Here is a 14,079-nt window from a genome sequence, read left to right on the forward strand (position 1 = left end):
TTTTTTTTTTTTCCTCCATTTGTTGGTTCTCCTAACAGTGCCATAATAACTCCTCTTATGTATGTGATTTGGTTTCTCTCGTATACGTCTCAGTTACTTCAATCTGCAGCGGGGTGGAGGGGTTTTTTGGGTTATCAATTGGATATTATCATATCGTACATGAATATTTCAGGTGAACGTTTCATTCGTCAAAGTAATGGTCATTCTTTTGCCAAGTTGATGTCTTTGCATGGTTTAGAAGCTGGCTAAATGCACAGATTTATTGTTCACAATCTGCTGTCTAAATGTGAGTTGACAGTCAGAAGGGGGATTTATCTCTCCGGCAGAAGAGACCCTACATTAGCTGCATGGTTCTGCAATAGTCTGTCTTTACTTGGCGTACCTCTTTTAAAATGATCCTTGGAAGAAGAGATTTCTCTCATATATTCTCCTCATCAAACGAGATGTGATTTTCATTATTGTGCTTGAATGTTAGAAAATGAAAGAAATTACTTGATTGGTTTATGGTGCTGATTCAGCATTTTCAGGGCTAAAAATGACCCAAAAGACAGACTGGGATTACAGCACGCAATAACGGATGCTTTATTCAGTGATAAGAAGGACTCTTCTTCTGACTAAGAGAATGAAAAATACTTCTCTCTTATTAGTTGCTTCAGTCTCCAGATATTGACAGACAAATTAACTTGAAATACTTCTTCAGCTGCAGAGCCTGCCAGCAGGCAGAAACCAAGGGAAGGGAATGGCCACAGCTTCAAAGTGGTGGTGCATTTATGGAGTGGACTCACAGGAGTGCTGGTGGAAGGGGCAGAATTTGTATTTCATCTCCTTACTCAGTGATAGGACCCAGGAAATGTTCCCAGTTAAGCTGTAGTGTAGGTAGGTAGCAGCTCAAGAGCCCAGCAAGGTCTCTGGGAACTGAATCCTGTGAACCTCTGTTCCATCGCTTGTAACTCAGAATTCAAACCATAGGAAGATACACAAAAGAGATAAAACGCATGCCTTTCCTGATGGAAAAGTTAGAGCCAGAGGTTGGTCTGGGGATTCTTGCTCGTCATGGTTGGCAGAGGGAAGAAAATACATCTGTGGTGTTCCCCTTAAGTTATTTGGACAAGCTTGGGGGAGAAATGGCTTCATGTTTATAGGACTGAAGATTTCTCTTTGGTACAGTGAATGCGTTCAGAAAATGATCAAACCTCCCCCAGGGGTGCAGAACCGGGCTAAATCTTGCCCTAAGAAGCAGTGGAGACCACTTAGTGTTTTATAGGACCAGGCCCATAAAGGTAGGGAAGAGCGAGCAGCCCTATTGTTCCCTCAGCCCCACTTTTTATCTTTGTTTCCATTTGAAACCCGAATCATAAAAGTGCCTGCAGAGCGGTTGCCTTGCTGTTCCTCTAAATGAGAATTCCAGCTTTTATGCTAATTCAGTTTCAGGTTTCTTTGAACCTGCAGTTTATGGGCCTCTGCTTAAAACTGCAATCTGTTCTGCATAAAAGCAGGAGTACAAAGTGGTTTAGTTCTGCAAATGCTGCGGAAAAAAAAAGCCCACTAAAGAAGTTGCACTGTCATTAATACGCTTCTCGCAGAAGTTTTCCACTTTGTCAGAGAAAAAGCTTTGTGTGCATGGGCTGTGTCCAACGGAGCGTGAGCAGCAGGTTGAGGGAGGGGATTCTTCCCCTCTGCTACTGTGCTCTGGGGAGATACCCCCCCACACACAGTCTTGTGTCCAGCTCTGGGGCAACAACACAGTAGGGACGTGGAGCTGTTGGAGCGAGTTCAGAGGAGGCCGTGGAGATGCTGCGAGGGCTGGAGCAGCTCTGCTCTGGAGCCAGGCTGAGAGAGCTGGGCTGGGGCAGCCTGGAGAAGAGAAGGCTCCTGAAGGGGAGACCTGAGAGCAGCTCCAGTGCCTAAAGGGGCTGCAGGAAACCTGGAGAGGGGCTTTGGACAACAGCCTGTAGGGACAGGCCAAGGGGAATGGCTTGAACCTGCCAGAGGGGAGACTGAGATGAGCTCTTAGGCAGAAGTTGTTCCCTGTGAGGGTGCTGAGGTGCTGGCACAAGGTGCCCAGAGAAGCTGTGGCTGCCCCATCCCTGGCAGTGCTCAAGGCCAGGTTGGACACAGGGGCTTGGAGCAAGCTGCTCCAGTGGAAGGTGTCCCTGCCTGTGTCAGGAGTTGAAACTGGATGAGCTTTAAGGTCCCTTCCAACCCAAATCATTTTGTGATTCTATGGAGAGCTTACCCAGTGATGTGACATAGTCCAGTAGTTCTGTTTCCATCTGAAAGGTGCATTTGCTTTTTGTATCACCTTATTCCCTGCCTTACTTTAGCTGAAGGCCCATGAGAGCTCTGTCTCTGCTGGTAGGCCCGTGGAGAAAGCATCACTTTGCTTTGGTGCTGGCGCTCACCCTTGGGGCTGATGTTGCTATCACACAGCAGGACAGAACCTGGCCTCCTGGCAAAACCCAGCCTTGACAGGAATCACTTTTACTGACATCTGTTGCCATCATTTTATGGCACAAACCAGCGGTGATTTTGTCATTGTTTAGATCACACTCATGAATAGGCCCTTTTCATGACCCTCTTTAAAGCATTAGAGCCTAAGTACTTTCTGGTTGGGACGTTATGCCGTGGCTTGCTGTTCAAATCCATAAAACTCCACTGGTAGCTCCATAAATTCTTTTCCTGGGGAAAAGTACCTGCATGTCCTAGCCAGTAAGGGACAAAATCATGTATGTTTTCAAAGCATTGTGGAGGCCTTTATAAGGCATCATAATCACGCGCCGAACTCATGTCTTCTGGAAAGATCAGCAACTTAATGGAAACATAAACGTTTCCAGTCTTTCACAGAATACCAAAGAATTGGAATAGCCAGTTTTCATGTTGCCAGGAAAAAGCTGCAGAACCTTCCAGGTGAGGTGAGGTTTGCCATAAATAATTTAATCCAATATAATCTGCTGTAATTTCAATATTCATTTGTTCCTTGTGCCAGAGATGGGTAATTCTTCTTTGGAATCACTCTGTGACTTGGAAATGAATGTCTGCTGCTCTGCCTGCCGTCGAGGCGGCTTTAGGTCATTTTTATAACGTAGTTGGATCTGAAAACCTCTTGGAGAGAGTGAAGGATCTGGAAATCACTTTTGATCCAAGTTCAATGCACTTCATTTGGCTGTTGTTGTGGCAGAAACAAACGTCGACGCTGACAGAGACCACAGACATGAAAAACCTTCTGGCAAGTTCCCGCGTAGATAACAGACAGAAGGGTTCACAAACCTATCCAGGCATGACCTGCAACATGGGAAGGTAGGGCTGTCAAGAGAGGGGGAGGCTCGAGCCAAAGGCCATTGAAATCATTAGGAGGTGCTGGTGGGGTTTGTTTCTCCTTTGATTTCATTTGGCTGGGGGTGAATTCCTAAACGCTCTCATTCAGAATTATAAAACACATTTCATGCATGTATAATGTTCTAGCAGGAAAACAGAGGTCTTCTATTTATCTCTAAGGCACGAATAATGAACATAATGAGGCCCACAGCCCTGCCAATAAACCTTAACAGCCCTAGGGAGGTGAGTAGGTAAATGCATTTCTGATTTTGTGTATGCTGAGATTTCAGGTGTGGCATGTGCTTAACGCTTGAAGAATCCAGTACAGACAAGCCTGCAGTTTAATCCAGGCTAAATTTATCAAATTAAAGTCTTGTGAGGAGTCTGGGCTTTAATTAGACCAGCTCTTACCGTGTGGAGAGGTGGAAAGTCTTGACCAAAGTGCTCATAGACTGTATGAGCTGCCACACCTTAACGTGGAGCGTTTAATTCCCCGTGCCGGTACCATCTCGCCATGCGGGCAGCCCCAGCCCTCTGGCTGCTGTGCAGGGAACACTCTGCCCGTTTAATGCCTTTATCAGTTTATTTTTGGTGGAGGCTGAACACTGCACTCAGGCCATCCATTTCCTTTGCTGAGCCCGGGAAACAGCCGATGAACTGCGATGGCTTTTGGCCACTGGCCACTGTTTGTTCTATAAAGCAGAGCTGAAGCCATCTCTGTTGGGTTTCTAGAGGAGGAGATGGAAACCACTTCTCTGACAGCACAAGGTTGTCTTTGCGATATCTGCTTATTTAGAGATGCTAAAACCTGTGATGTTTTACCAGCTGAAGTCTCTGTTCAGATACGTTGTAGAAAACTAGGGATAACTGTGCTGAGGTGGACAGCTTTGAAGAGCTCTTGCTTCCCTTGCTGTAACCAGGATCTGCAGTTGGCCACAGTTTTTTAATCTTCTGATGAAGACCATTTGTCACTCCTGGTCAGACACACAGTGAAAGCGCTGTCATGTTTGCAGCCACTGTCTGAGTTTGGAGCTGTGGTGGGTGCATTGTCTCCTGCTTGCCATTGTCATCCCTGTTGTGCTGCTTCCCATGTAGTTGTTCCATTGGAACCATTGCAGTCAGTGGTATCGTACCTCAGCTAGGAATTTTGGAAAAGCCACAATGTAATGGTGAGGAGGAGGACTGTTCTTAAGTGGATCAGAGTGTGATGGAATGAGGAACGAGTGAGAAGTATTTGCATAAAATCCTGTAGTTCTACATCGGTAATGGGTAGGAAGGTTTTCTTGGGAGTTTTTCCATAAGTACAGCGCTCGTGTGGACAGCTCAGCCCATGCTTTCCGTCCCTCCCCTCTCTCTCCTCTCAGCTGCAGTGTTTGCAGGGGGGAAGACCTCTGGAACCACTGCAGTGTTTGGTGTGTGGCTGCACCCAGGGGCCACCTCGGAACCCAGGGGCCAGCAGAAGAGCATTCCCTCTTCATCTCACGTCATCCACACCCCATCCCCAAGGGGAGCCTGGAGCTGGGCTGGGACATGGGCATTTCTTTCCAAGCTCCTGCTGGATTTTGGGTGCATTGGACTTCTGGCTCAGGTGAGGCCAACCCCGCACCCACAGCTGGTGGGTCTGGTGATTCGGGGCTGCTGTGGGTAGTTCTCATCTTTGCCTTGGGGGAGTCAGCTCCTCCAGGCTGCAGGGGTTGAGGTGAGTAGGGTTTGTCAGCCCCGTGTCTGAGGATTTCACTCAAGTCAGGGTGCGCCCAGTGGAGTGCAGTTCCGTTCTCCTGGCCCAGCGCTGGTTTGAAACCAATGTCAAGATCTGAAACCTTGAAAACACTCCCTGGGGAAGGCCTTACGAGCCGGTGAGCCCCACCTTAGCGCCTATCCATCTCCCAGGAGCCATGCCGTCACACAGGGATACCATGCCGTGAGCATAACGCCTCTTGCCTTTGCAGCAGCTTGGTTTATAGGAGACACCATTTGGCTCCAACTGCCACGCTTCGGTGAATAATCATTTATATAAAAACGTATCTGTGCGTTTGTTTGCTGTGGTGGCTGTTACTGATGGTAATTACTTAAGGAGAACCTGCAGCAACTAAGACATGAGTTGCCCGTTGACAGTAACGCTTCGGTGCTGGGAGTCCAGTGGGTCCCTGCCAGCCCCGGAGCCTAACGCGCTGGCTGGCTCCGTGCAGGCCGCCCGGTCTGAGGCTGGGGACGGGTTTTTCTCCCGTTAAACGGAAGCCCATTACCGGCCCGTTAAGGGAACCCGCGGGATGCAGCGCGGCGGCTCCCTCCTGCCGTGCTCCCCGCGCAGGGGGAGCCCCGTCCAGCCCCGCGGCCGCCGATGGACCCCCCCCGGAGCCCGAGTTGCGGCTCCGCCCGGCGGGACCGCGCCTCCCGCGGACACCTCCCCCCCCCCCCCCCCCCGCCGTTCCGCCGCTGTGGGGACACCGGCGGGGCGGGGCGGGCGGCGGAGGGAGGAGCTGGCGGCGGCGGGCGGGGGGACGCGGCTCGGGGAGCGCCGCGCAGTGCGGAGCGGAGCGCAGCGCCCGGGCGGCCGTGAGGGGTCCGGCCGGCGGCACACGCAGCCCGCAGCCCGGCCGGGCGGAGCAGCGCGGAGCGGAGCAGCGCGGAGCGGCCGTTCCCCCCCTCCCCCGGGGATTATACACGCTTGCGGGGTTGTTTCGGCGGGGCCGGAGGAGCTGGGGGCCGGGCTGCTGCTTCTCCCCGATGGAATTCACCTGAACGCGGCCGCGACGAGCCCTGGACGGCGGGAGGGACGGTGCCCCGGCGGGAGCCCGCTTTGTCTCGGGAGAGGCCGGGCATGACTTTTTAATACATACGTATATCACCCCCTAAATCAAACCCCGAGAGCCGGAGAAGCAGCAGGCACCCGCCCGGAGGAAGGGACGCCGGGACCGCGGAGGGCGGGCGGGAGGAGCGTTGGCCCCGGGACCCGGAGTTGCCCGCGCTCCGCCGCACATGGTTTTCTTTGTCCTGCTGCCGCTCTGTTAGCGCCCCTCGCACAGCGCGCCCCGATCGCGCTCTCCTCCCTCCCGGGGAACCATCTTTGCGTGAAGAAGGGACGGGAAGGATGCCCGCCGGGCGGCCCGCGTGCCCGGCCCTCGGAGTTGTGCCCCGGAGGATTAGTTGGGGTTTGGCTGCGGGGCGTTGAGAGCCGCGCTTGGATCGGAGCGTCCCGCACCGCCATGAGCCCCGCGCCGGCAGCCGCCGTTACCCCGCTGCGAGCAGGTAAAGCCGCTTCCCCCCGCGGGGCTGGGCAGCGGGGCCCGGCTCGGTTCGGGGTCCTCACGGGGTGAGGTCGGGCCGCCGCGCCCGGGGTTCCGAGGGGCTCCGCGGTAGTTCCGCGGGCAGGTGCGCGGCGGCCGGGGCCGGTGCAAGCGGTGCGGCGGGGACCGTGCCAGGAATGAGTCAAGCTGCGCTGTCTGGACAGGAAACATTTTAGTCATCCATGCGCTTGAATGACAGCGCAGCCCTTGATGGGGGAAACGCTCTTTAGGTCGTATTTTTATCATAATTATTCCCCCCCATTTATTTTTTTTAGCTCGGGGATTGCCGATTTGTTAATTCCCCGTTGCAAAAGATTGAGCTGTGCCTGGTAACAAGGGGGTTTCTAAAGGAAAAGGGCCCAAGCGCACTGAAGGAGCTGTTTGTACCCGGCGCTGGGTTTCGCTGGGAGCTGGGGACAGAGCAGCTCGGCCCCGGGACAGCCGCTGTGCGCCGTGTCCCGGAACGTAGCGCTGCCAACAGTGTCTTCCCGTCAGCTGCTCCAGTGAGACCTGGAGGTGATCAGGGGGAAGGGGAAAGAAGAGGGAGTTTTGCTTGTCTAGTGTGAAAGGGACAGCGAAGCTCCTCTCCGCGGCTGGAACACCGAGGTCTGACCGCGTTGCCTTGAAGCACCCAGCGTGGGCATAAAGGCACTTTGTTGCCTGCAGAGATTGCTGTCAGTGCAGCGGGGATGTTAGGTCAGCACCGCAAAGGCACTGCGTGTCACCCGTCTGCCTTAGCGCCGAGTTGTTGGGGTGTCTCTAAATTTATTTGGCTTTTTGCTACTCCAGTGGTGTTCCTTTAGTGCTGGTGATGATGTGACTCCCTAAGTACAAAAAAGGAGGAGCTGCGTGGAAATGGATCGCGTATCAATCTGCTGGCAGAGGTTGTATTCGCTCCTGCATCACTGGTGCCGTGCCCTAAGTGCTGTTTTCTGTTTAAAGTCAAATTTTCAAGTACTGGCCCAGGCAATCAGAGTTCCATCTTGCTGTTCGAGCCAGTGGAATGGGGTTTGGGTTATTCTGATGGTAACCCAGGCCGTGGGGTTCTCTCAAGTTGCTCTTCCATTCAGCAGCGTGTGTTCAGTAATGCAGAGGGAGACTGGCTCTCGGACAAGCTTTGTCTGTGTCAAATGACTCCTTCTTTAGTTGCCCGTTGCGCTGAGAATCGTCTCCCACTTTGCCTACGAGGGGTTCTCCGCCAGGATGTATTTATTGTGCAGCACGTTATGTCCGAGAAGTGCCACTTCCCAATTGCACAGCAGTGTTTGCGACTGGTTTGTGCCATAGCACAGAAAACGGTTTTGTCTGGAAAAGGATGGCTTAAACCCGAGCTGTGTGTTCATCAGGCTTGGTGTTAGAGCAAACTTCTTAACAGAAAATGTTTTCCTAGTGTTTGGAAAAACGAAGCAAATGGGAAACTTGGAGCTTCCCTGCCTGTTTTGTTTTGACACAGTAAAATGAAGTAATAGCTGCAACTGGAAGAAGTTTGAGTTTTTAATACTGGGTTTTCTTTCTAAAGAGAAAGAAGGGTTCTGAGAGTTTTGGCTTCTGAGAGGAGCTGCAGTGAAAAAGGCAACAACAGATGAAATTCCCTGGCAAAGGTTGTTAGTTTTCATCATGGTTTGCAAGGTTAAGAAAGCATTGAGCAGCTCTGAATTTGTTGGACTAATATTGGACTGCCCTTCAAGCACATGGCCTGCTTGATCTTTGAAATTCGTGCATTATTCACGTATTTTCCTTAATTTAGAGAAAGTCATCACTGAGCCATAAATCCATCATTGGGTAATAAATCCCAGTGTTTACAAGGTATTTAATCGAGAAGAAATACACCAGCCCTGCTTTTAAATAAGCCAACAGTAATCTAGTAAAATCTGTCTAGAAGCTTGAAAAGGAAGAATAAAGCCATTTTTAATAATTATAGAAATCCTCTATGTTGTTAACTTGAGGGCAGACAAATTATTCCAGTGTCTGTGTAACACCGGGTGGCACAGTCTGAACCGTATCTACTTATTTATCGGTAATTTCACATCGAAGTTCTTAGTGCAGTTGAGGCATAGATGGTGCTTGCCTGATGGGTTTTATCTGAGTTTGAAGTGAGAAATTCCTTCCCTTTAACAAAAACAAAACCAAACACAGCCTGCTTTAGGATGTGTTTTTATATATTTTGCCTGAATCCAGAAGAAAACATTCCCTAAGAGAAGAGGAAAATCTGTCTTGACTACTGTATTTTATCTCCATTTGCAATATTTCATTACCGAACGCATTTCTTTTGCTGTATTTTCAACAAGAAGGTTATCTGCGGGGTTGGATCCAAGGTACAGCCCCAAATGAAAGAGTTCTCTGCATTCTGTGAACGTGTAGGTGGTGGAAGTCAAAGCTTTAGATGCGTGTATGTGTGTATTCTGTTTGTGCACCAACACAGCAGAACACAGAGGCATAAACTTCATGCTTTCTGCTTTGGGGCTCGGGATGTTTGTCAGGTTGACATTTGCAGCGATACCTTCCCCCGCCTGGTTTCTTGCCATGGTAGTTTCTGAAAGGGAAGCTCAGTGTTTTCGTGTGAAACTTAAAGAAGGCGTTTTAATAACGGGTAGAAAGGTTAACCGGCGTGCTTGCGTGCAAACAGCAGTAGTAGGTGAGGGAGTAATGCAATATTAGGAGGAAAATCCTCCCACCAATAAAGGTAGTTTGATGAAAAATGAAATACATGACGAGTTTATACAGTGTGGTGTCAGGAATCAGTTGTTCTCATGGAGGTGAATCTTACGCAGAAATACTAAGTGCTAATAACATCCTTGTTCTTATTCATAGAGTTTGTAACAGCAATTCTCAAATCACTAACTGAAGTTATCAGCGCTGCTCCAAAGATGGTAAAATCAGATGCTTGACACAGTAGTGTCTCCAAAAATACTTTAGAAATGAATTAAGAAATCTGCAGTTCTGCAAATTCCCCAAACTGGGCTGTTTGCTCCCAAACGGTGACTCTTCTCCCTTGCAAAATCAATGTCAAAGCGTATCAGATAATTCCAGTGAAAAAATTAGGTTTTGTGCGGCTAATATGTTGAATAAAAAACGAAATAAAATCATTTCTTTCTTACATAGAACCTTTCCAAATAACTAGCTGCACTGCAGGGCGGTGAAGCACAGCCAAACAGCACCACCTCATGGCCATTCTCCTCCGAGGCTGCAGCTTCCACGCGCTCCCTTGCTTTTTGTCACCTGATTTGTTTCTCTACAATATCCGTCTCGGTGCGTGTGTATAAATACACCACATGCCTTTTGAAAGCTCTCCCTTGTACAAAATGTAACCTTGCTTTTTCCTATTGCTCTTTCAGGCATCTGATGCCAGTTCTGAAAAACTGTTCAACGCTGTTACAAAGAAAGGTAAGGCTGCAATTCACATCACAAACATATCTCCCCCCCCCCCCAACACATTTCTTTTCATGGCAGTTTCAATGGGAGATGAAATGTAACTTGTCTCGCAGAAATGTTGCAATCAGCTTGTTAGTGCTTTTTATGTTTCTCTGGGTTTCAGACATGTTCTGTATGCTTGGTAATTGCTTTGCTTAATATAAAATATAGGCTTTAAATAATGCATTGCCTGCCAGGTCAGAATTAATTTAAATAACAATATTAGGGAATAGTTTATTTTACAAATGGCTTTAATTTAAGCTCATTTAAATAACTGTAAGAGTTTTCAAAATGTTTTAACTTGATTGTTACTCATCAGCTACATGATAGACATGGAATTATGAATAGCCAATTTGCACTGCTGACAGTAATAACCAGCCAACGTTTAGTATTCACAAGATAATAGTCATAAACCACGGCTTACTGTGCTGTGTGCTTTCTGTAGAGTTAATAAATGATATAGAGGGCCACATTTAAATATTCAGTATCCCATTAATTTCTTCCAAACAGCAATCCGAAGAGAGAGTGGCTAGTGACATAACAGTACATTAAGGGAAAACTTGCCCTAAATCAGTGCCAGTGAGCTTCTGTGCAGAGCTTGTCTTAAAGCAGCCTGATATGAAAGACTGGAGGCTTTAGGGGATTTTAATCCTTATTTCTGGTTTGGTCTGTGCATTTGCAAGGAGGGTCAAGGGAGCAGCTCCAGGCATGAGCTACACCAACGGGTATAATTCAAAACCTTTAAAATGCGTCTGGTTTTTACCCCGCTGTCCTGCTACTTAATGGCAGCTCATTATAACTGCTGAGTAAAAGGGTGTGCTTCTAGCTTAGGTTAAAACAAATGTTGTATTTTAGCTTACTGGGGTTTTGGAACGTTTGAGTCAGTTTGCATTAGAAGAGGCAGCTGTGATTAGTTTGAAATTTAGGTCTTTTTTGTTGACCAGGTGTGGATTTGCTCAGTATTTGCGTGCTTCTGACTGGGCTTGGGTTTGTCATTCCACTGGGTCATTGTGGTGGCTTTTTGTGGCTTTTAATTCCACAAAGCTGCAGTGGTTTAACTGGGGACAGTGCGTGACCTCAGTACATTTGGGATGCCTGGGCTGATACGCCATGCTTCTGAAGTCTTTTGCTGCATATTGAGTTATACCTATATTTAATTGTGTTAGGGCTCCATATTCCTGTTTTTCATGTATTAGCATCCTCTGGATGCTGTCTGGATTATTTCTGTGGTCTAACTAGGTTATCTCACTTGGCAAGCTTATCTGTCCTTTCTGATTAACTGCATTTGCAGGTTCCCCCTCGGCCCCTCCATAGGCGGAGAAGAGGTGGCCGGGAGGAGGAGAAAGGGAGAGTTGTGTGTTTGGAGTGACCCAAGGCCCCCAAACTACATGTGACTGCATCTTTAGTTTGCTAATTCGCTGTAAAAAGCTTTGGCACTTGAACAGCCCTTTCCTGGGGCTCGGCCAGGGGGAGGAGAAGCCCAAGCAGTGAATCCACATTCCTGTTGTAGGCCTGTAACCAGGGTGAGGGGCTCTCCTCCCTGCCCCGGGAGGTGATTGATGAAGAGTAGGCCCCTCTTCCTCTTCCTTTCGCTTTCTTTCTCTTTCTTTTTGAATCAAGCCCATTTCCCACATTCTTATTTTTGTTTACTTACCCGAGCCTGATTCGTGGCATCTATTTGGTTGTGAATACCCATGCTTGACAGGGAGCCTTTTCTGCCGAGGTACTTTTCTTTGGTGATTTAGTTCCCTTGAAAGGATTAGGCTTTCTTTGTGTAGCCTAAAATCAACACCGGCTTTTGGAAGCTTTGCTTGGGAAACCGTACACAAATAAGCTTTTTAGTTGATGGTAGATTATTCCTTTGCCCCTTATTTCCATCAAAATGGCGTCTGTCTTTTCTCCTCCTGAGTTTCCCCTTAAAGCCATATGCTAATTCCTGTTGGTAACATGAATGACAAGGGAAGAATCAATGCAAATCCAGGTGCGGCCAAACTAGGCCGACTGGTATTTTCTTTTTCTCTCTCTCCCTCCCCCCTCCCTTTTTTTTTCCACTGGGAGAAAGAGATTAAGGGGAAAGAGGGTGGAAAAAAGCAACGGGAACAGTTTTGTTAAAGGGATTAGCATTCAAACTACTAAATATCGGGAAGAGAGCCTCAGAAAAGATCCGCTGTTTGGAGATAATGTCAATAATTGCTTGCAGCCAGGTGCAGGGGCTCTCCGAGGTGGTTGGGAGGCTGTTGCCTTCCCTAAGTGTGTGCCCTGGGGGACGGCTGATGACTGCCCAGGCGCTGTCAGTTTGATATATTCCAAGTTCAAGTCCCCTCTCTGCAATTCAGTCTATTTGCTTCCAAGCCAGCTCTTCCCCCCCCCCCACTGTGTTGTCCGTGGTTGCTTTTGCCAAAAGCAATAAAAGTCGCTTGTAAGAAAGGTCAGATTTGCATTGGATAAATCACGATGAAACCTTCAAAGCCTCCTGGCTGATGGGCCAGGCTGGGAGGGCTCAGCAGGCTGACAAGTGGACATACCTCCGTGGCCACAGCTGCTCCTCTCCCGTGTCCTGCAGATACCCACTGGATGTCTCACACATCCTCTTCTTTTCTCCTTGCAGCTTCTGTTTTGCAGAATTACTGATAGGTGAGGCAGCAGAAATTACAGAAGTGTTTACAAAGCAGGTAGAAATCCTGAAGCGTTTTAGGTCTTGTATACGGCTTTTGTCCCCCTTTCTGTCATTTCGTTGTAGACTTCAAGGCTGAAGATGAGATGAAGCTCAAGCTGTGGTGGATTAGTGTGGATGTGTAAAGTTGAGCAGTGCTTTCCTCAGAAATACTAACAATTAAAGTATCTAGAGCAAAGTGAAATCCCTCCTAGACCTCCCCCGAAGAGGTGGTAAACCCCTTGACAAGTGTCTCAGCTTCCATTTAGGAGTTAGCTGGCCTTGGAGCTGTATGGGAAGATGCCTCCCTAAATGTAGAAGGGTCCTCTGAGTTCTGCGGGCAGTGCGTGGATGTTGGGGCCTCTCAGTGCTGGGCTATGTGCCATCGCCGAGCAGTGCTGTGTTGGAGAGGGATGTAGGGATCCCTATCAGATCTGTGCTGCCACCATTCCCAGAGGTCCCCAGCCTTCTGCCGTGTCTGCAGCAGGGCTGGGAGCTTGGGAGGGATGTGGTTGGAGCCCAGGGCAGGAATCACCGTAGCTGCTGCTGAAATGAGTTGTCCCTGGTCACAAATCAGATCCCTGTGCTCCGTCACTTGGGCAGGAGCACTTCACCTTGCAGTGTTTAGAATCCTCTGGGGAAATGATTCCCATGGAAATGCAGGTGGCTGTGCTGGGAGCTGATCACCCAGGGGTCTGGTCCCTTATGAATGCTTGAGAAAGGGGCTGTTAACGTCTGAATAAATGAGATGGGTAAGGGATGGAGGAGGAGTGTGTCACCCGCCTGCGGCTCCCTGTCTGTCCCCTCCCTAACTGCACACTGAGCCTTCCAGTTTGGGAGTGCTGCTTTCACAGTCTTTATGTCTTTGAACAAGCACAGCCTTTTCTGAGAGCATCAACTTCAGCACCATTAATCCTGGCTAAAACACAGGTTTTGTTCAGGAATTTTTGTAACACTACTTCAGCATAATGAAATTCCATTATCTCTTAATAATTTAAATAGACACATCTGAAGCTGTAGAGCAGGCAGCTCCTACTATTACGATGTATTTCATTTATGCTAACTCCCTCCCACGTAGCCTTGGAAAACAGCTTTTCCTGGAGGGAGAAATGAGTCCCAAAGTGATGAAGTTTTCATTTGTGCTGTATACTGGAGTTTGCCTTTGATCAGGAACACAATTGGGCTGTTACAGCTTTTTACATTCAAATTGTTTACAGGATGTTCATGTAAACTTGATGAATCCTTCTGCTTCCTGGCACCACCAGCTGTCAGGGAAATATTTATACTCTCAGCTGGAGGTAGATCAAGGCGTCTGGGTTACGAGTCTTCACTGGTGGCTGAAATACCAGTCAGATCAAGGCCTGGCTTTTTAGATGGCTCTACAGCAGTATCCTTCCCTAGAAGAACAGACGC

The 14,079-nt window shown here is 48.7% G+C and overlaps 1 protein-coding gene across 8 annotated transcripts in view; it reads left to right on the top strand.

The window, feature by feature from the left end:
• Positions 1-14,079, top strand: part of AUTS2 (activator of transcription and developmental regulator AUTS2) — a 735,180-nt gene that overhangs the window by 658,215 nt on the left and 62,886 nt on the right. For all 8 annotated transcript variants that reach the window (XM_065694320.1, XM_065694323.1, XM_065694322.1 and 5 more), the window contains one exon: positions 9,938-9,986. In XM_065694320.1, the coding sequence (XP_065550392.1) occupies positions 9,938-9,986 (49 nt within the window). The remainder of the gene's footprint in view (positions 1-9,937; positions 9,987-14,079) is intronic.

The sequence above is a fragment of the Lathamus discolor genome, chromosome 14 (assembly GCF_037157495.1).
Source record: "Lathamus discolor isolate bLatDis1 chromosome 14, bLatDis1.hap1, whole genome shotgun sequence".
Taxonomy (NCBI): domain Eukaryota; kingdom Metazoa; phylum Chordata; class Aves; order Psittaciformes; family Psittacidae; genus Lathamus; species Lathamus discolor.